This window comes from Sclerotinia sclerotiorum, genomic scaffold (genome assembly GCF_000146945.2).
Source record: "Sclerotinia sclerotiorum 1980 UF-70 scaffold_6 genomic scaffold, whole genome shotgun sequence".
Taxonomy (NCBI): Eukaryota; Fungi; Ascomycota; class Leotiomycetes; order Helotiales; family Sclerotiniaceae; genus Sclerotinia; species Sclerotinia sclerotiorum.
In genome coordinates this window covers 1,810,955-1,832,770 of record NW_001820830.1, presented here as the reverse complement: position 1 = coordinate 1,832,770, position 21,816 = coordinate 1,810,955, and the positions used below count along the sequence as shown (strand labels likewise).

The window sequence follows — 21,816 nt, the reverse complement described above, 5'->3', positions numbered from 1 at the left end:
GAGGTTTGCAATTTCAACTCTTTGGGTGTTGTCGGGGTTATGTTTAGGTATCTGTCAAGGTATGTAGCTTTTCTACTATGACTCAATTCAGGTAGCCAGTTCTCATGTTCGAGAGAGGAAACAGAACCAGGTGATAATATAATTACCTGCCTTCTGCTGTCCTCCCAATTTCGGGTAATTCTGAGATGCCAGTTTCTTGTTTTTCCTAATGAACCTCTAAATTCCGGGTGCTTTGTTCTTAATATCTTTTGGTCCTCGGACTCCTCTTCCCCCCTACATTAGCTAGGAAACCGATCTATAGAGTCAGTCAATCTTCCTGCACAAGCCTTCTTTACAACCAATACAAGCCACCCAAAATGTCTCGCAAAATCCAAGCACCAGATGATGAATTAGCCATCTTTTTGATCCTCCGTGTCATGGTCCTCGTGGTGTTTATATGGACTATGGTGGTTATATGGACCAACTGGTATGAGCGCAGATCAGTTTACCTGCAATTTGCACATTCGTGAGTCTTGGTATAGCTCTAGGTAGGCATTCTGTTACCTAATCCATTGAGCAAGGAACTATATCTAACAATACAATAAAGGGCTGCAGCTACTCGCAAGATCAGTGTTTCTTTTATATGGAGGTCATGAAGAAGCTTATTCCGTTTCGTAGCTATTTTGAGTTCGAAATGTGAGATCGTGCTAGAAGAAAGAAGAGGGAAGGAAGATGATGTGTTTATTGCAGTGATTGATGTAAGTTATTTCTTCCGCAGCCGATCGACAAAAACAATTCGATTTGGATGACTGCTAATTCTCAATCCAGAATACCTTACCCCACACCTATACAAAAAGAAGCATTGGGTCGATATATCCAGCACCGGAAACCCACCTACCATAGGGAGAAGTCTGAATTATGGAAAGAAGAATGCGATGTTTTAAAGCATACACATCAAATACATAACTAATTTGAAGTAACTATCCCAAAGCATTTCACTTAAGTTTTATCATTGCGGGTGATCGTGAAACATGTGTTCATGAGACATGTGTGTGTTTCTCTCTCCTGGAGCCATAGATCACATGTAGAATATGCTGCTCCTATGCTGTTAGTAATTCCAGCAATTGCATAATGTATGAACGTAAGTCCAGCACTTCCTCCGCAGCATGTAGCAGTGATAAGCTGAGTGACTTTAGTCTAGAATAATCTTTTTTTTTCAGCAGCAATCGCTTTACAAGTGCTGATGTGTTGCTTGATCACCAATCCCGCAAATATGACAGTTTATATGCTCCGATTATGGATACTGAAGTTTTATTGTGTGAAGAGAACAGTGTTGAGCCGTCTAACTCCCTTGTCCAAAAGGGTCATGCAACTGCCCAACTAACTTCAACTACTACACACCTCTATGCACGGGACTGTCGTCTTACTTACCAAAACTTCAATACAGACGATATTAAAGAACAAATCATCATTCAAACGCAGAAAGAAGCTGTAGGTAGTCCCCAACTGAAGTCTCTCCCGACCTCTCCGAAATTTCCACCTAATCTTTTGTCAGATATTGACTCTTGGCATGCATGTGGAAACGGCATGAAGGACTTAGATCATATGATGAGAAAATCTGGGATAAAAAAGTATCTTTGTCGATTCGTGCTGCACCTGCGATCAAGTTACGGCTACCTTTCGTCAATTATAGTTTTTTCTTCTCTTATGGATGGCTTTGATTGTGTGTGGGTGTATGTGAGACTGTGAATATTCATGGATTCCGTACACGGAGCGCCATCAGTACTTTTGGAAAGACGTATAGCTTCGTTGATGAAGCTGGTATTTCGTCTTTGAGACGCGGGGAATTTGGTGAGGTATCATGTAATTGATTTTGCGTTTTTGCCCTCTTTCTAACATAATTAGTAAGATAGGGCTTTGCGCATCTAGTGCTGGCCAATACTTAACAGCAATAACCTCGGATTAAGGGTCGTAGGTGAAGGGGAGTCTGATCATAGGAAAGAGATGAACTTCGAGAAGTCTTGTTAATCAGTGCATAACGCCCAGTCTACAATTGATAGCGAGACACAAATCCACGCCGCTTGGAATAGAAAAGAGAGACAATTGATGATATGTCTAGGGCTCAGATTCGAGGTTCCTGGACTTTGAAGTGTAGTTTGGTAGCAATAAAATTCATTATCCGCAACCGCTCCGGCGTACACTTCAAGATCATCCTCGTGGTTTCTATCAGGATATCCAAGTTTGTGACGAAAGTATCTGTTCTCATTGAAGTTGATGATTGAATTCATGACATACACTTCAATATCTAGCACAGGGTATCACATTTGGATAAATTGGAGACCTGGACGACGTTGGGCTAAGAAAAGACGATAATATCTCGACTGGAGTATTATTTGCTAGGACACAGATAGATGAAATTGAAAGCTAGATGACCAAACACCAGAATAGACATCCTAGCCCGCGGTACTAGCAGTATAACGCCCAACTCAAACAGATTCAATACGCATTCATGCACCCCTTATCATCATCATCATCGATATTCCAATCACCTTTTCGCAATCAAGAAACTTAAGTTCTTACAATTGCACGTTTTGCCCTTGCGGAACCTAGTCCGCGTTGATTCTGGACTCGCCCATAGCCGCAAAAGTCATCTGTATTTCGAGACGCAAGTCCAATCAGCAAAGTATACGCATCGGTGTTCGTCATTGAAAGAAGGAGACGTCAAGAATCTTACTATTGCATGTTCACCCCTTGCCGAATTTATCCGCGATTGATTTTGAAACGACGTATTGCAAGAACAATTATCCGCACTTCTAGAATCATCCCTCAGCCAAAACGTTTGGCAAATTAGGCATAGCCGCAGTCATCTTTGAGAGGAAAGAATGGATGGGAAAGAGCTTCCAATACCCAAACCATCCCGCTATGACCTACTGCCTCTTCAATATCAACGTGATCCTCAGTACTCTCATTCCTCTTCGCTGTTAGTGTTACCACAATCACCAAAACTATCGCCAACTCATTTATTTCGAAACTCTGCTCTATGATGAAACCACTCATTCACTTCTATCTCTGCACCTCAACCAATTCCCCCAATAATCTCAGTAAAAATTGGCTTGATAGCGTGACACTGGCATGAAGTTTTTTGCTTCTTACCGCCAGGCGGGCAGGAATTTGAAGGCTAGGGCATAAGGAAGATAGATACTTCATCCTCACTAAACTTATGTATCCTCTCCCAAACAGCAATACAGCAATACTACCGAGCACTCCACCTACACCTACGAAAAAACATCAATAGTTTTATTTTCGCAATACATATCGAGGGGAAATATCGAAAGAGGTGAATTTTCGAGATTGTAATACCATTAAATATAAAAGCATTCGTCCACGATGGAAAACGCAAATGATCATGACCAAATATCTATCTTATCAAGAACAGACACCAACTGTTCTAGATGCTGAACATAGGTATCCTCCGTCAGTTTAACGGTGGGGACATATATAATTCATAAATTACATCTTAAAGGAAAAGAAAAATTAAGCGACTCGATTAATTATTTATAAAAGACTCCAGAATAAGAAAAGAGTATATCAATTGACTAGTAATAAATTATCTCCAGATAGAAAAAAAGAAAGAAGAGACAGTCTAATTAATCGACTACTTATAATATAAACCACCATCAAATAAATAAATCTAGAAGAGTAACCTTACCGACCTCATTCAGCCACTTTTGGAGCATTTCCACGAGTTTGCCTTGCAGTATCGGCCTTAGAAGCTTTAGCAGTAAGGGACCTTTTGATTGGGAAGTGCGGACTGTACACGTGCGTGTAATTGAGCGAAATTCAGACAGACGCATTCTGTAGATATCAGCTTGAAGATTTTCAAAAGGGTCTGTGTTTGTGATTGCAGCTATGAAGTTGCAGATCACAAGGATGTCGCTATTGGAATCCTTGGTTTGGGAAGCTGAAACATCCTTGACGATATCTTGAACTTGTGCTACCTCGGGAATGCGAGAAACTGCCGATCAACTTGCCGGCCTTGGACACATTCACGTCAACTTTTAAGGAGTCATATATCTCCATGTATCAATACTGATTCTTTAAAGAGCCCATTCGTTTGGCGATTGCACCAACCTAACGACTATCGTCATCCGACCCTAGCTTGACGCACCAGGGATCCCGTGAGACTGAAGTAGACTTATACTTTCGTGCTTTTGGTGATTTTTTCTGTGCACCATCAATATCTCATATTTTCACTGGGTCGAAAAGATGAATCTGACGGAGCTCCAGATATAATCACGATCAAAGAACCGCACACTGCTGTCTCCTTTAACCTCTGGCCCACTTGGAGTCATTCTATATTGGCTCTCAACGATGTTGTCTTTCTGACGCCTTTGGTTCCTACCTGAATATCATCGCTTCTTGGATAATTTGAGATGACCTTTTCAATTAGCTTGGAGATTGGACCACCTGGTTTCCGCGGATTTGCCAGAAAATTTTGTTGTTGTCTGACTTGAATGGTTATATTGGAGTATGGTGGCTTATCGCTAGCTGCGGCCCATTCGAGGATATCTGAAATGCACTTCGTCGGTGTGACTTCATCTTGAAATAATTTTGTGAGGAAATTTGAGACAATGCTGTTGAGAGCAAGATGTCTTTGGTATCAGAATTGCGAGAAACTGTTCCAACCGAAGCTCTTGGAAAAGCAGATGTCCATCTAATTACCGCCAAGTTTGCGATCTCTTTTGCATCCTGAGCATTAAGAAGGAAAAGGATCCCGATGCCAAATGATTTCGCCGATATCACCAGATTTTTTCCATATGCTTTGAGTTGTTGATATCAAGCACAAACCTGTTCCTAACCACTGTATTAGTATAAACCATTCTTTGTATCAATACCATAGTCCAGAGACGAAATCGCCAGACGAATTCATCTGTTCACCAATGGAAAACATGAAATCTACCTTTGAGCATCATTAACCTGTGCCCATTTATCGCTTCCCTTCTCCCGTTCTCCCAACCTATTGTAAGCTCTGGATTTTGCAAAGTAATTTTAGAGCCAGCCACCACCCTGTACCTGGGCTTTCTCCGCTTCAGCATCCCCCTCTACCTCCAGGTTCAAGAGATAAAAGGCCAGTAACTGGCGGGTTGTACCCTAAGATACCTCCGCTTTTCCTTTTTGGAGGAGACCCAAGATGGCAACTATCTGATCTCTGCCTGCCTTCATCCTGAGATGCGTGTGCGACTCCAGCTTCTTAATCATTGCCGGGAGGAGACGGCCAGCTTGAAAGATTTTGCCTGCCATAAGAAATCCGACAGAGTGATCGGAGACTATCTGACGACATGAGCTTCTTGACCAGGAACTAAGTACTGGTAGCCTTCCAATGTTGATAGGATTGCACGGTGCTTGAGCTGTAGGTTTCGGACCTCTTCAGTGCCTTCTTTGTTCTTGCGGGTCCCGAGCGAGACTTTCTCCAAGTCTAGCAGAAAATCTGGTCACATTGCTCGCCCGGATACGACAGCTTTTTCAATCTTCTCCAATGGTTTTCAATCTCCCGCTGGCATTCACGACAATAGCAAGTTGTTTGTCAGCCTCCTGAACAGTGCTTTCAACTCGCTGGATAAGCGCCTCCCCGTTGGGTCGACTCAAATTAGCCCATTCTGGGTTTTGCGCGAACATTTTTGCTGAATCGATTATCCTTCCTTGTAGGATTTAATGTTTGAGTACCGAACTTCGATTACCCTCGCAATGGCCATTTCAAAGGGAATAAACCTCATCCTCATCGTCATCGTCATCCTCAACTTCAACACTGTCGTTGCTAGAGGAAGGTGACGAAATTTCACCCGCTACTAATTTCGACTTTAGCTTTGATTTTGATATTCCTCCCCTCACGAAATTCCTCGCCTTCTTTGGCAACTTTTATCTGATGAAAAAATTTCCATCCTTGTATCCTTGAATTCTCTCACATTAAAATATCCAAAAGTCATTGTGTTGGGCCATGAATTTCGTGGGGGTGGAAACGAGTGATTTCGAGCTCGACAATTGCATGTAAAACAATTATTGAATTGGCATCCGTCAACACATCAAGGTTGGGTGTCTATAGCCTGTTGGAATATATACCAAGCAGAGTAAGCTGAGGAACCTTTTACTCAACGCAGCCTGCCAAGCAAGTTTATGTTAAGGTCGTAAATTTGGTTGGTTCCAGTCATACATAGGTTGTCGAATTGTCATCCCGCTTACCCTAAGGATTGGGTGTCTCTCCAGCCACATATTTTCTTATCCCTTCTGCTGGTAGATGTGCCGCGATAACAATTGAAGAGATTGAAGGGTATTAATATCACACCCCACCACCAGCCAACCTTTCTTGATTGTTTCATCTTCCCTTGACCTGCTGCAAGACAATACAGCAGCATTCATACCTGGAAAGAATCGATAGGGTCGACAGGCTTACTATCTGGTATGTAAGTGATTCACACCACTTCAACCAAACTCGAATGAAACATCCATAGGCACACCAAGAATAAAACACTTCCAGTCAAGCTATCCTCGTTGTGCAAAGACATGAACACGACTGGTGATAAGTGGGGTGGATGAAATAGGTTCTCGGAACTCACATCATAATCTTCTGTTTCAATTCCCATTTATCCACTGATATTCCTCATTCCTCTCACGTACCATAAAAATTTGCAAGTAAAGTGATGCAGGTGATGCAATTGGAATCCACTTGTAATAAGAACACTTCATCAAATTTTGAAGCCATGGAGGTCGTTCTTGCATGGTATCAAGTTGCCCCTCACTAAAAATTGATTGCCCCTCCACCAAAGATATGAAGTGAATGAAAATTTGAGTCAGGGATTCCATAAAGATAGGAAGCCACTAACCACTTTGAAAAATCATTGCCGCTGGTGAATCCACCACCAATCCACCCAGATGCATGAGGTTCAAAATTTGATGAAAATGATTGGTTTCTCGTATAATCAAGATAAAACCATTGCGACTAGGTGGGTTGGATGGTCTGTAGCCTGAGCCTGAGCCATCCCAGGAGCCCAATCGCCACATTTTGCCTCTTGGAAAAGATTTCTTCTTGTTGACCTGACACTGGCCGACAGTCCTAACTTGAACTTTTTCACTATCAAAGCTTTCACTTGACTTAATTCCAACGGTGTTAAAGCAGGTAGAAAATGAGGGGGTAAGTTTAGTAAATGAAATAAGTCCACTTTAAATCTTCACCGAACCAGTCATACCGACTGAAACCATAGAAAATTGAAAAAATTGATGAAGGTCACATGATCATACCCCACTACTTAGCGTTAAAATTCTATCGCTTAGCGTGCCGCACAACTCAACTTTTTTTTATAAACCCCGCCCTCCTCTCGCAACTCTCCTTCTTCCTTCTTCGTCGCACATACCTGGATTCAAGTAATCATATCTGTGCAGTAAGTTTTGATCTCCTCCATCGATAAATACTTCTCTTCTACATCAACTTATTGAAGATCGATCAACTAATATCTTCTCATTTCAATAGATTCAATTTAAGAAGAAACAACTTCCACAAATAACCAAACACAACCTTCAAAATGGGGTAAGTTTTGCATCCATGAGAAATTTTCATCATCACTTCGGTCTATTATTTGATTCATATATTGATAACTCTTTGCTGACTTGTTCCTCTTTCACAGAAAGGAAAAGACACATATCAACGTCGTTGTCATCGGACACGTCGACTCCGGAAAGTCCACCACCACCGGTAAGCAGCCTCGCCCGCAGATCTGCGAATACGATCTTTGCATCTTTTCACGAACAGGAACTTACATTCTATACAGGTCACTTGATCTACAAGTGCGGAGGAATTGACAAGCGTACTATCGAGAAGTTCGAGAAGGTGAGATTTTCCCCTCTTATCCTACATTTTTTCTTTCGACACAGTCTTTGTCCCTGTGCGGATTGAGTGCTCAATGCCCAATCTCATCGCGCTGTGCCCCTCGGTGGGGTAAAGATTTTTCTTGTCCCACCAGCAGAATTTTTTTGCGACCGGACATTTATTTTGTATGACTATAAATTTGTCCGGGTGCATCGTGCCGCACGTCAAATTATCGGCTCCACATCACCAACTGCGATCAATACCAACTATCTTTTACAATTGTCACTGACAATCATTATAGGAAGCCGCCGAACTCGGTAAGGGTTCTTTCAAGTACGCATGGGTTTTGGACAAGCTCAAGGCTGAGCGTGAACGTGGTATCACCATCGACATTGCTCTCTGGAAGTTCGAGACACCAAAGTACTATGTCACCGTCATTGGTAGGCTGCCCTCGCATTCACTTTCCCCTCATGCAACCTTCTAACTTTACATCTAGATGCCCCTGGTCATCGTGATTTCATCAAGAACATGATCACTGGTACTTCCCAAGCTGATTGTGCCGTTCTCATCATTGCCGCCGGTACTGGTGAGTTCGAGGCTGGTATCTCCAAGGATGGCCAAACTCGTGAGCACGCTCTTCTTGCCTACACCCTTGGTGTTAAGCAACTCATCGTTGCCATCAACAAGATGGACACCACCAAGTGGTCTGAGGAACGTTACCAAGAAATTATCAAGGAGACCTCCAACTTCATCAAGAAGGTCGGATACAACCCAAAGACCGTTCCTTTCGTTCCTATCTCCGGTTTCAACGGTGATAACATGATCGACAACTCCACCAACTGCCCATGGTACAAGGGTTGGGAGAAGGAGGCCAAGGGAGGAGCCAAGTCCACCGGAAAGACCCTTCTCGAGGCTATTGATGCCATCGACCCACCTTCCCGCCCAACTGACAAGCCCCTCCGTCTTCCCCTCCAAGATGTTTACAAGATTGGTGGTATTGGCACGGTGCCAGTCGGTCGTGTCGAGACCGGTATCATCAAGGCCGGTATGGTCGTCACCTTCGCCCCAGCTGGTGTCACCACTGAAGTCAAGTCCGTTGAGATGCACCACGAACAACTCGTTGAGGGTGTTCCAGGTGACAACGTCGGATTCAACGTCAAGAACGTTTCCGTCAAGGAAATCCGTCGTGGTAACGTTGCTGGTGACTCCAAGCAAGATCCACCTAAGGGTGCTGAGTCTTTCAACGCTCAAGTCATCGTCCTTAACCACCCTGGTCAAGTCGGTGCTGGTTACGCTCCAGTTTTGGATTGCCACACTGCTCACATTGCTTGCAAGTTCTCTGAGCTCCTCCAAAAGATTGATCGTCGTACCGGTAAATCCATTGAAGACTCTCCAAAATTCATCAAGTCTGGTGATGCTGCTATCGTCAAGATGGTTCCATCCAAGCCTATGTGTGTTGAGGCCTTCACTGAGTACCCACCTCTCGGACGTTTCGCTGTCCGTGATATGAGACAAACCGTCGCTGTCGGTGTCATCAAGTCCGTCGAGAAGCAAGAGAAGGCCGGTAAGGTCACCAAGGCCGCCGTCAAGGCTGGTGCCAAGAAATAAATGCAATAATGGAATGAAATAAAATTTATATTCATCTTTGCTTTGTTTCGGGTTCACGATGATTTATGGCTAGTAACGCAAAGCACCATTTCCTTTTACCTCTTCGGGTTACGATAAGATGACTGGGTCTGGGTTTTTGCAATGGTTTAGCTCTTTCCGTTCTGGTATCATACATAGAACATAGTCGTCTAGAATGCACTTCAAAAGTATCTTTTTCTGCGCTCTCACTGTGATTTTGTGAATTATTGTCCCTCTCACGAGTATTTTTTGCAGTCTCGTAAGCGTTGTATGGTTGCTAATCCTGCACCTCCCTCTCATGTCCTGCCTTGACGTAAAAACAGTGTATTTCAGAGATATCCTCAACAAGGTAAGAGCTGGAGAGGAGTAAAGGAAAGGCAAAATTTTCTGGTCGCCCAACCAATCCTCTGGTCATCTCTTCCCTGACATATCTATCTCGTGCTACCTATCGATGCCGCTGAGCTTCGACTTCATGATCTCGGGTCCTCATTATATATTTCTGTCATCACAGTGTGATGGTTATTGTTGCAATATGGGAATATATTTCAAGTGGAGAGTGAGTATGTTTATTTATTTATGGGTATGTGTTTATGAATGGGTGGGTGATAAAGTGTTTGAATTGTTTAGATAAGTATCTATCTAGGTGCGGGGGGATGGATCATTTGAAGTGGGTGGATGATTGAGATGATTGAGATCATTAGATGAGAGAGGATAAGATAATCTATATAGATTGGTTATGTTGGGTAGGTTAGGTAGTTAAGTCTTGTATATGTTTTTCTTCTTTTACAATCATTGAAGTTCTGATATTATCTACGAACCTGGATAATTATTGTGAAGATTACGTATTTATCACCTCAGCACGGCATTCCGTCACCGCACTATGCTTCCATTGTCATTATGACGAGAAAGAACGGATCTGAGAACATCAAGCAACATTCTATTCACAAAGGTGGATGATATCAAATAGACTGACTGTGTTTTGTGGTAACCGAGAATAAACGCGCAGGAGTTGAGCTATTTCAATACTAATAGTACTTGGTTATGCAAGAACTTTGCGATCTAGTGAAGGAGTTACGGGCATCGTTAGTTGTACTGGGCCTCGAAAAACCCGCTGCAAGTTAAACTCACTCGCAGATGTACGTGGGGAATACCGATTGACTAACCCGCTCAACTTCAGATCTAGATGACAGTCACAACCGTCAGCGACCACCTAACATCATGCTACTTACCCATCAGCTATATTTTCCCGCAAAACTTCATGTGTGAAGCACGTTTTTTGGTCACTGGCCTCGGGCAGATAATTAGGAGTATTAGGAGTATGAGGAATTGGAGAAGCTGAATTATGTTTGATTATTTAATGCGTACCAAAAGACGATTATTAAAGAGACTCTATACTTTCGGAACCTTTAGTTGAAGCAACAAGGTCAACAGACGTTGGCTAGTGCACATGATGACAGACTTAATGCGTCTTCGCCTAAGAAAATTCAAAATCGTCTGCGTAATCCGCTTGCCACGGAACTCTAGGCTGTTATGGAACTTGTGCCTCAAGGTGATTATGGTGATTATGAGAATGAGGCCAATGGACCCAGTGGATTGGACGATGGCACTGGTGCTTTTGTATATTGTTGGCTCGAGAAGAGGACATTTCTTAAGCAATAATTTCTCTGCAGCACACACTATAAATGTTCCTTTTTAAAAGTTTGCATTATGCGATCTGAGCTACTTAGATTCAATGCAGGTGGAATATTTTTTCTTGAGAGGTCCATTGCGATCTCCAAGTTTGAGGAAGAAGGAATTAGGTCCTCAAGGTGTTGAGTTTTGAGATGCAATACTGCTGGCTAGGGACTGAAGGATCGAGTGACGTATTTTGTTTACATATATGCGCAGGACTTGGACGTTATTTTTAAAACATCGTTATTTCATAGCTGTACCACATGTAAAGTTGTTATATTGGAATGCAAAAATGAAGTATTTCTATTTTCTTATGCTCATCTTAACTTTTAGCCCTATATTGATGCCTATATTGTAACAGTCTACTCCAAAGCCCCAACCTTTCAATCGATGGTAATCTGGAACTCCGAATCTACCATCAACGCCATCTTATTAGTGTATATTGAGCCCGGTTAACCTCACTATTAGAGATGATTTGAGTGTGAAGTACATCAAATGAGATTTACCTTGTATGAAAAGGATTCAAAGATTGGATCCATCTGTGAATGGGAGAGTGATGTTGAATAAGCCTCTTGCTATGATAATGAGACATCATCAGTAACGATGTGAAACATAGTCAAAAACACAGCATAGATAATTTTGCCTTTAGAGATAAACTAGTATGAGAGACGGAAAATACACTGTTCATCGCCATGGTATTTAAAAGATAAAAAAAAGGAAACTCAAGCGCGGATCCTCATTATGACCTCCCCTGCCGCTTATCAATGACCCACGATGCCTCACTACTCTCCATCTCTTCAGTCCCTCGCCAATCAGGATCCTAACCAATATTCTCAAGCCCAAACGCCTTATGCCAAACAAAACACTTCGCCAAGTGATGCACATATTGGAATGCCACTTCCCTAGGTCTCATTGCATCATCTCCCGACCTCAAATAATTCCTTTATCCACCATAAATTCACACGAATCTTCGCTTTTCACTTATATTCACTTTCCATACAACCACCCAATAAACCCCACAACTCCCAAAAACACAACCACAATCTGGACAAAAAAGCCTCCATTACAACTACCCTCGCCCCCATCTCCCACACTTTGTGCTCTGCCGCGCTCCAAATCGCGCGTCATAGTATTACTATTCCGTATTCGTGACTCCCAATGCGAACGATCGTAGCGTTCAACCGATGGGAGTGTGGCGTGATAGTTTGAGCGAGGGGAACGTGATGGAGTAACTGTATGGTATTGTTGGTGCCATGTCTGTTGGACTGGAAGTGGATTGTTAGGAAAGGGAGATGGATGTTGAAGGAGTGATTGTCTCTCTGCTGTGAGCTCGCACTGGATATGGCGATCTGTGGTGTGGTCGTAGGTAAACCATTCTCGAGTGAATGGTACAGAGGGAGTTGTTTGTATTTGGGGATTTCTGGTTGCTGGGACAGTGGGGATGGAAGTTGCGGATGTTGTAGGTTCAGAATGACTTCTTTGACTGGGAGTTGAGAGATTCGCTTCAGTGGTGTTGCCCCTGATTTCCTCCCATGGATCGCTAAAAGTTACTCTTTTTCCTCTTTGCCTTCGCTGTCTTCTTTCCGCACCGTTCACCTCCTTCGATTTCACCATCATCGTGTCCACCCATTTCATTCTAGCCTCGTTCAAATTGAACATGTTCGCCAAATCCATAGAACTCTGTTTACAAAGCCTCGTATCGAAAGCTCTAGAGTCAGGCTTGAAGCTAATGGATCGGAGCATGGAGAGTGGAATTGGGAAGAGATGTTCGATGATGACAAATGATTGTTTATTCATTTCTCCTATTTCGAGATATAGTTTAATTTCAAGATCGAGGTTGTCCATATCTTGGGGTTTTTGCGATATTGGGATACGAGTTGCGACATGGTATTTTTTGCGTGTTTTAGAGGTTATCTGATCATATTGGGTTCTATTAGCTTCTACTTAACTTTTAAACTATCAATTATACACATAGCTTGTCAATGAAAATTAAAGGAATCATTACCATCGCAATATAACATATATTACCCTCATAACACAAAATCACAACTGGATGGTTATACCCATCATCGTCCAATTTCTTACCATCACAACAACTTTCCCCGCGACTACACACAAGCGACTCATCACTTTCTATTTTTGCCGGAAGCCATACAATACATCCAACGCATAAATCTTTCTTTTTCAAACTAGGTCGAATACTATTCCCGACATGTGGTTCATGAGACGGACTGCGTCGGGAAATTCGAGTAGCATGGCGGCTGCGAGTACGAGGCATTCCATCAATTACCTAGTAATAATTCGCGATATAAATTCAAACTTGGGGTTCATGTACAAGATATAAATGGTCAATCGACGAATAAAAGCATAACAATAAACATTAACATGAAAGAAAGTAATGGAAATACCAACCCTTATCAATTTATCAATCCCCGCCTTTGTACAACCCGTGTGCCCAGCTGTACAACATCGACAAGCCTTATTGTGCATGAATTCGGCACGGAACGTGGAATTTGCGTAGCCAATAGAAATATCTTTGTGAGAAATTAGTGGTTGGGAGTAGAACATGTTGGTTTTTGTGTTGTAGTGACCTCTTGGGAGACCCGCTGTTTATGGCTTCTCGCAAGGCTAAATGTAGATGAATGTCGTGGTGACCAATTAGATGGTGGGCTCGTGATATACTTTGAAACGTGATCAGGAATGATTTTGAGGGGTCTGCAGGAGGATTTTCAGCTTGGTGTTTGTGGATTGAGGGAATGATTAGTGGTTAATGATTACGGTGTCTTATTGCTAGAATGCACCGCTTAATGCCCGTTTCGAAGGAAACTTGAATTTCATAGTTTTTAGACAAGCAGCTGAAAAGCCTGAACACTTAAGAAAAAGCAGTTGTTTGCTTAAGTACGAAGATTGAAAAGACTGGTATGGAAGGTAAAGAGGGCCCTAAAAGACATGATGACAGAACTAAACTTTCAGGTATGACAAGCTGGGAGATTCATCAATGACTAGGAGAAAGGAGCAGGAGCTTACCAAAGAGGCTCTGAGTTGAGAAGTCTAAGATCGTCTCTCAAGCATGAGTAAGTTTGGGTCCAGAACAAAAGAGTGTCTTACTAGTACTCACCATGAATACTGTGTATGAAGCCACGTCATGTTATACATTGAGACAACTTTCAATGTTTTGGATGTTTTTCAAACCACTGAATTACCAGCCAATCTGTGGACTCAGGCTGGATTGTTTTTGTCGCAGCAACCTTGAGTCTATACAAAGGAATCAGGTTTTCTTGAATGATGCAGAAACGGTGAGCTCCTCCTCTACCCAATATTGACCCTCACAATGATAATCCTTATATCTCTGACATCATCTTACCAAGCAACTCGTAGTACTTCTCATCCCGTCGGAATCCTTCGGTTTTATATTCGACTCTTGGGCATTCGAGGCTCTTAATAAGTAGCTGGTGGTATTTATATGACCGATACAATATGTTATTACCTGTGTATTTCTGAAGTTGGGCTTTGAGCCAACGTGGTACCTCCTCTTTCATTGCGGTATTGATACGGGGGAGCACCCCACGCCAATTTTGCTACCAGTAAATTTGTATTCGTAGCTCCGCCAAAAAGATCCGGCCCCGTAATGAGGAGTATACATAATGCCCCCTCCGAAAGTTCCGGTTAGTTTCGTTGCCTGGATTGCTAAATATAATCGAATTGGTATATTTACTGAAGGTGGAAAGGCCCATTGTTTTTGTTGTACCACGCCATTGATAGTTCCAGGTCAGCTGCTCGACTGATGGCTTTTTTGAGGCTGGAAAAGACAATTTTTTCCTATATTGTCACCAAATGACACCATATCGGTAGTATATCTACCTCGAGGACGTCCAATACTTTTACCATCGCAGTTGGAGTCATCACTTTTCTGATTATTCTTTTTGTCTACTCCAACTTTGATGTGATCATGCCTTTGCCTCTTGACGTTTGTTTTTGATGATCTACTTGGCATAGACACTGGCAGCGGGAAATAGATTCAAGGTCAGACTTATAGCAATGACCGTTAGATTCCATGCAGTTTCCGTCGCAGATTAATATAGTTTTGCCGAAATTTCCTTTAATGGGAGGCGTCATGTCTCTAACGGGAGGGCCTAAGATTCCCACATTGCTCTTGATAAGCTGAATGCCGAAAGTTGCCTCCGATGGATGGAAGAACAAGCGCAATAAATACTGGACTAACAGTGTAGGCCCAAATGTTGGTCGTGTTGCCGAATATCCTCTAAACTTTGGAATAGTTGTTATGAAGTAGTTTCCATTGACTATAATGTAACCTCCATTAAAGGTCCAGTGGTGGCAGTATCCCAATTCCATTCAATACGGCTCAAATGACCAATAAATGTGCACGCAGGCGCCAACAAGCCGACATAACAGTACCAATACGGTTCATGAGCTGACACTAGTCCGACAGGAATATAAAATAGCCGCAAAAGTTCTGAGAAATGGGATAGGAAAGCAACAAATAAATAACGAAGATACTCTCAAGTGATGCAATGGGTCTCGTTATACTCTCAAATGTCCTCCTGAACCCTTGACTAGAGGATTGCGTAGTGAAACCTCGATAGAGGCTATCTATTGTCATAATGTACTTTCATTTTGATTCTATAAAGTTGCACGTCTGTGAAATTTCATGCACAAAAGTAACACGATTACGGCCGAGAGGTAATTGGGCTGTAAGGTGACAGTAGATCGTGTGAATAGTACCAGGCGAGATGAATCAATGTCTAGGTTGATACAAGGTAACGGAACGACAGTGGAAGACCTACCGAGTAACTGAAAGAATGATAGACACTCAAGTAACCTTATTTGCTAATATGCTCGCGGGATATTATAACTTGTCTGGCCTTCCATAGGAAAGGAGAAACAACTCTTCACGCTTTAGATCCCGAAAATTTTTCATCTCTGCATCTCTGCCACCACTGATGGTGAGGTACGAAAGGTTCACGGCGAGGAATCGAGTAAGAGTACCTTTCCACTCGTGAAGATTGATCGCCGATAACCACTTCGAAAAGTCCCACTGACTCTGTTTCCCTGAAATCTTTGATGGTGGTTGTGTAGAGGACACCATCCTAATCGGACTCGACACCACCAGAGCAGGTTTTGTCGGGCTTATCGCTTTTGCCACCATGCTCACCATGTTATCTATGGTTGAAACTTGGACTTTTTGCAGAGGGTTTGGAAGTCTCAAGATGATAAAAAGCTTTTGAATTGCCGCTACACAATTTAACTTCATAATCATATCCATCGCTATCCGAATCGAGCCGTCAAACGGCAGAACATAGGGGGTCTTAATTCAATGCAAACGCGGGGAAGTCGTCATTCAAACACGTGATATATCCGGACCAATATCTCTCCGGTGATTTCCATATCTTTCTTCTGCTAAGAACATTCATATACAAATCAGAATTCGACATCATACATCGGACTGTTGAGCTCAAGTTTGTTTTGACAGTCTTGCCAAATAACTCATAGATAATTGGCAAAGAAGTCACTCCATAACTTATATCCACGATAGTACTCTTCACGAGTCCTTAGATTCTCCAAGTCTCCCCTAAATATTGATTCTGATCAGCAATCCCTCAGAAAGTCAAAGAGTTTAGTAACTTACTTTGAAGACATCCAACCATGCACTTGATCATCGAAAGCTTCAAAGTACTTGTCGACCTTCATATTGTTTTCATATGCTTTGCATTGCTACAAGCATTTCATCAGCAGGGTTCTGTCTCATGTTGGAATCATGACAAACCTCTTTATCCTCATCCTTACTAAGTAAAACAATTTGTGGAATTGTTACCAATTTGGCATCCTCAGGGTCTACCAATGATGGATGTGTTTGAGCTCCTGCCTTGAAGATAGTCCCTTCTCGCGAAGCTAATGTCACTATCTATTTGTGAACAATTAGCACTTCATGTTGGTATTTATTTGATTGACTTTATTCATGAAAATAGCTTCCGAAGCATCAATTACGAACCTTTGCGCCCCAGCAATATCCCGCAACCCCCCAACTTTCCACATTCCTTACCTCATCTCTCTTTTTCAAAACATTCATGAACTCTTCTAGCTTTTTCATATTTTTCTCTTTTTCAGCTTGCTCCCTGAATACTTTCAAGATATAATCCCACTTCTCATCTGTATCCGCAGGCCAATAAGCAATATCAGCTTCATTGCCGGGCCCAAAGAAATCAGGCACGAATACTTTTATACCACTAGGGGATGATGAAGTTTTCGTGGCAGCGAGAATATCAGCACCAAGAAGCGTTTGTGTCCAAAAACCAAAGACATCGTAAACCAGAAGAATAGCAGATGTAGCATTCTCAGGTCCACTCACGTCTGCGTGGTAATGGTTAGTGAGTCTTGGGTGAAGGGGAGGGGCACATATACAGTATTTGGTCCCGTCAATGTCGATAAATTCACCAGTGAGCTTGTATTCCGGTCCATGCAGAGGAACTGGAGTACCTTTGCAACAGGCTGTGCTTGGTTGTGTCATTTTGACCGAGTTATGTCAAGACTTTTCGATTTTTCATCAAAGGGAATTTTGTAAGGAATATTGAGAAGCTCAACGTTCAGTCGAAGCTTTATTTATCAATTCGACATGCAATATAAAATTCAAACCTTTTTAGTTACACAAGCTTCAGGGTTCCACAATCTATGCGATGTGATTACTTGACGAGGAATGAGCCCATCATAATGTTCGAGATGCCTTCGCCAACCGCATGCGGAGCCGGATAAAGGGGAAAGTGCGGGGATGATTGGTAGCATAACAACCTATCGGATTTTGACCTAGAAAACTACTCCTCAATTAATCAAAAGTTTGTTTTTCATAAGTGCCAGTCGCAATTGAATACAGGCGGAATGAGGACGAGAATATGGTGTTATGTGATACCGATAGGCTATGGTACATAGGTACGATCAATAATCATCCCACGCCGGTACTCAGATTCCGTCCCAAATCCCGCGGAACTGATGCGGAGTTAATCCCGAAACATTTCCTGTCAAATCTAACCAACTATATGAGACACATACGGTGATAAAGAGTACCTTGACAGCCTTTTTATTTTAGAAAGTGGATAAGATATGAAGTGAATCCTTGCGGAAACTTGATCTGCACGTTGGGAAATTTACCCACTTGAATGCCAATGATGGGTTATAAAAGTTACTCTGAGTCTCAGCAGATGACAGAAGGAATAATAGTGCTGACTGAGGCTGCAAATAGTAAAATGCGCGGGGATGTGAATTCAGGATAATAATGAACAGCATTGCTTTTGTTCTAATCATACCTAGTCAATATCGTTGATTAATATTTTGATGTCTTGAAAGCTACGGAGGATAATACAATGCCCCCTTCGTCCCATCTTTCAAATTCCCAGCTGACGAAATTTCACCATCCATCTCAGCAAAAGCTAAAATTAGTTACTAGAATGACAGTAAAAATTTCAAAGTCAAGGCTGGATTTTTCTCGAACGACAAAAACTTCACACATGCAAATTTCAACACAGGCAAGAACCAGCACGTGCCTCACATAAATGTTCAGAGAATTGCGCATGCGGCTGCATCCTCTCTGTGCTAATAGTCCACTGTACTCGATTATTTGAACACCTATATTTCATGAAGAGACTAGACTTCAGGAAAGGGAGAGATAGTGATGGTATACTCGACATGGACTGAAGCTGGGCATATTGGTTTCGCGAACCTCAATGAATTCATTCTTCCAGCGGAGATGTTGTGTATTCAATTTATAGCACCGAATTTTATGGGGGCTTGTGCTACTGTTGGCTATTGCCTTACTAGAAAGATGGATAAGATGAATATTCACTAGCCTCTACATCACCAATTCGCTGGAAACCTATAAAAATCAACGAATTGCCACTATACAATGACGATCTGTAAATGATTATAGAATCTTACAAGCAATAGGAGTGATGGCGCAAGGGATTTGTGTCCTAGCACCAGAATGGTATCTTTGAAGGCGATGACAACTGTTGAAATTATTCAAGTGATGCATATCGAACCACTCACTACATAGACTTCCAAAGAAAGGAATTCCAGAAACGATTTTGCATGCTGCAATTCACCTGATACTTTAGACGAAAGTTATTTTTGAGTGTTATTTGTACCGAGCAGGTGGTATTATCTTTTTGCTTCGACTTTTGTCACCTTTTCACCCATTTTTGCTCGGATTATACATTCAGATGAATTCAAGCTGCATACCAACGATATCCAGTTCGTAGCCTTAATAATAACCAATATAGAAGAACAAGAACGGAAGTAAAGCTCAATCTTATTAGCTGGCATTGCAGAAACAGAAAGTTTTATTTACCTTTCGATATCACTAATTAGCAGGCCGTTAAATAGCAAAGAGTTCAAGATTCATGAGTCTAAAAATGTAACATCGAAAGTCACATGGAATATTTTGTCTTTCCTCCACTTTTTCATCTTTGTGTCGACCTTTTACATGATGGAAATTATTACTTACCTAAGTAGCAGGCAAAGCTGCACCAAATGTTACTTTCAGTCTATAAAAGAATGCGGAATCGCTTTCTGATTTTTGATTTTGACTTTCGACGAGTCCTGTACCATAAAAACAGGCTTTAGTTCTGGACCTACCAGTTGTGTATCTCTCAAAGTTTGTTCTTGTAAGCCAGCTCTGTGGCGTATGACTTTTCTTCCACTCCCCTCCAGCCATCTCTCAAACAATCGTGCTTATCACTGAAGTTAATGTATTTTTGCCATCATTTTTCTTATTCTCTTGCTGTGGTCGCCTTACATGAAGTTCCAATCACAGTTGATAGTTCATAGTTGGTAGTTAAAGTACCTTCAAAACAACAATTCGATAGAAGAAGATGTCCTTGAGAACATAAGAATAAGATAATGAAGGTACCACAGAAATCAAAATCACCAGAGTTATAACTCATTTAGGTTTCCAATTTCCACTTTGTCGTCGATAGTCCAAGAGCTCTAGAGATTTTATAAGCAATGAGGTTAAATTGCCGGGAGATTGAGATATGATAGATTCACGTACCTGGGTCTCTGACCCCGCCTTTGCATTTACTGATCTGAATATTTAGCCTAGGAAGATAATTTGGAAAGTTGGAGGCTGGTACATATAGGGAATACAAGAGCTAAGGCTCCTGCTCATTCCCAAAAGCTTCAGCGCAACGCGCCTCCTAGTACTGTCTATTTAAGCATCCACAACTACAAAAATTCTTAAATGATGTTGTATCCCTTGCAAATACATAGTCAGACTCCCACTGCTAATCTCGCATCTCCAATTACCATTACCATCACCTACACCTGTCATCATTGTCATTTTCCACAATAATAGCAAACATTTAGACCATAATTAATTTCTGCTTAACTAATGAAATTATTTAACGATACACAGATACAACTTGACAATTCCAAAGTCGACACTGCTGAACTTATTCTAGTAACAAGATTCTAATGAGCTTAGATAGTCAAGAAAGTTCATGAATTATCCCCTTTTAAGTAAGTCCCATGCAGCAGAAATGACGAGTAGATAATTCACTAATCTTAACCATCAACTTCCTGCTGGATTTCCCCGCTCAGTTTCCTCATCACAGATCCATTTTTCGGCCTATACTCTCTTGCTTCCTAATCATTTACCCTTCAAAATAGACCTTCCGTATCAAAGAACCGTAGTATTCACCATCTATATTGAATCTGAAAAACCCACCCTATCCACATCTGAGGATGGCTTCCGGCGAGGAATCTACGAATATATAACTACCTATATAAACCTACAACTCTACCAAAAGTAAGGACAAACCACAGAACAAATGAAGTCTTGTCACAAGGAGGATATATAGCATAACTCAGCAAGCACTCTGCTCCAAATATCCAACTATCATCCATCAAGTTTTTAATTCCCAAATCATCAAGCACAAAGAAAAAACACTTCTCATTTCTTTTATGTAAACCCATTATCACTAAATATTATCACTGTTCCTATAAAATCAATAATCGCTATTCTTCTCACTTCTTATTGTCACATTTCAAATTCTTCATATATTTTCCATACCCCATCTTCCATACATAACAAACTTCCCCACCCATCTCAGCCCCTATCCAACTTCCCTCTTCAAAAATAACCTCACAACCTCAATCTTACAACCACAACAGATCTTCTCTTCCACTTCACTAATTAGCAATAAAAGCGTTTTTCCCTAGCGTTTAAAGGACTTCTATTTTCCGAATCTGATATAAACTAGAATATTGCAACCCCTTAAATAACCATCCCTTCACATCTCTGCATCTCCACATTTATTCCTCAAACCCGAATCCCAATCCATCTATATAAATATCAAAAGGAATCAAAACATATTTCCCCGCTCCATCTCCGTTAAAATTATAACACCCAAATATCAACTATCAACTCATAATCTCATTACTAGCAACTACTCTCAAACTTGGAAGTAATTACAATACTAAATTAAATATACATCTACACAATCAACATAATACAATCAAAATAATTCACCAACATTAATATATTATTCTCAAACTTTTAATTAATTAATCAATTATATTAATTTTTTTTAAAAAAGTTATAGTATAAAAGTTTTAAAATCTATTTATTCATTATATATATACATTAAATATAATTATATCAAAATTAATGACTT

At 41.4% G+C, this 21,816-nt stretch overlaps 10 protein-coding genes across 10 annotated transcripts; 4 read left to right on the top strand and 6 right to left on the bottom strand.

The window, feature by feature from the left end:
- Positions 1-356: 356 nt before the first annotated feature.
- On the top strand, positions 357-923 carry SS1G_05523 (predicted protein; the record flags this gene model as incomplete). Its single annotated transcript, XM_001594044.1, has 3 exons — positions 357-505; positions 587-609; positions 808-923. 3 exons carry the CDS (start codon positions 357-359, stop codon positions 921-923), a joined length of 288 nt encoding a protein of 95 aa, XP_001594094.1.
- A 1,662-nt stretch (positions 924-2,585) lies between these two features.
- Positions 2,586-3,036, bottom strand: SS1G_05522 (predicted protein; the record flags this gene model as incomplete). Its single annotated transcript, XM_001594043.1, has 2 exons — positions 2,586-2,630; positions 2,911-3,036. The coding sequence occupies 2 exons, from the start codon at positions 3,034-3,036 to the stop codon at positions 2,586-2,588; spliced, it is 171 nt and encodes a 56-aa protein (XP_001594093.1).
- A 1,291-nt stretch (positions 3,037-4,327) lies between these two features.
- Positions 4,328-5,280, bottom strand: SS1G_05521 (predicted protein; the record flags this gene model as incomplete). Its single annotated transcript, XM_001594042.1, has 3 exons — positions 4,328-4,613; positions 4,940-4,977; positions 5,140-5,280. The coding sequence occupies 3 exons, from the start codon at positions 5,278-5,280 to the stop codon at positions 4,328-4,330; spliced, it is 465 nt and encodes a 154-aa protein (XP_001594092.1).
- A 2,273-nt stretch (positions 5,281-7,553) lies between these two features.
- On the top strand, positions 7,554-9,445 carry SS1G_05520 (elongation factor 1-alpha; the record flags this gene model as incomplete). Its single annotated transcript, XM_001594041.1, has 5 exons — positions 7,554-7,558; positions 7,656-7,723; positions 7,800-7,858; positions 8,139-8,277; positions 8,334-9,445. The coding sequence occupies 5 exons, from the start codon at positions 7,554-7,556 to the stop codon at positions 9,443-9,445; spliced, it is 1,383 nt and encodes a 460-aa protein (XP_001594091.1).
- A 1,548-nt stretch (positions 9,446-10,993) lies between these two features.
- SS1G_05519 (predicted protein) lies at positions 10,994-11,122 on the top strand (the record flags this gene model as incomplete). Its single annotated transcript, XM_001594040.1, has 1 exon — positions 10,994-11,122. The coding sequence occupies one exon, from the start codon at positions 10,994-10,996 to the stop codon at positions 11,120-11,122; it is 129 nt and encodes a 42-aa protein (XP_001594090.1).
- A 999-nt stretch (positions 11,123-12,121) lies between these two features.
- SS1G_05518 (predicted protein) lies at positions 12,122-12,262 on the bottom strand (the record flags this gene model as incomplete). Its single annotated transcript, XM_001594039.1, has 1 exon — positions 12,122-12,262. One exon carries the CDS (start codon positions 12,260-12,262, stop codon positions 12,122-12,124), a length of 141 nt encoding a protein of 46 aa, XP_001594089.1.
- Positions 12,263-12,674: 412 nt separating this feature from the next.
- Positions 12,675-12,764, bottom strand: SS1G_05517 (predicted protein; the record flags this gene model as incomplete). The annotated part of the gene is made up of 1 exon (XM_001594038.1): positions 12,675-12,764. One exon carries the CDS (start codon positions 12,762-12,764, stop codon positions 12,675-12,677), a length of 90 nt encoding a protein of 29 aa, XP_001594088.1.
- A 2,014-nt stretch (positions 12,765-14,778) lies between these two features.
- Positions 14,779-15,597, top strand: SS1G_05516 (predicted protein; the record flags this gene model as incomplete). Its single annotated transcript, XM_001594037.1, has 3 exons — positions 14,779-14,839; positions 15,364-15,421; positions 15,585-15,597. The coding sequence occupies 3 exons, from the start codon at positions 14,779-14,781 to the stop codon at positions 15,595-15,597; spliced, it is 132 nt and encodes a 43-aa protein (XP_001594087.1).
- Positions 15,598-16,639: 1,042 nt separating this feature from the next.
- SS1G_05515 (hypothetical protein) lies at positions 16,640-17,660 on the bottom strand (the record flags this gene model as incomplete). The annotated part of the gene is made up of 5 exons (XM_001594036.1): positions 16,640-16,724; positions 16,782-16,867; positions 16,920-17,057; positions 17,145-17,503; positions 17,588-17,660. 5 exons carry the CDS (start codon positions 17,658-17,660, stop codon positions 16,640-16,642), a joined length of 741 nt encoding a protein of 246 aa, XP_001594086.1.
- A 1,986-nt stretch (positions 17,661-19,646) lies between these two features.
- On the bottom strand, positions 19,647-20,502 carry SS1G_05514 (predicted protein; the record flags this gene model as incomplete). The annotated part of the gene is made up of 3 exons (XM_001594035.1): positions 19,647-19,790; positions 20,193-20,221; positions 20,463-20,502. The coding sequence occupies 3 exons, from the start codon at positions 20,500-20,502 to the stop codon at positions 19,647-19,649; spliced, it is 213 nt and encodes a 70-aa protein (XP_001594085.1).
- Positions 20,503-21,816: the final 1,314 nt, after the last annotated feature.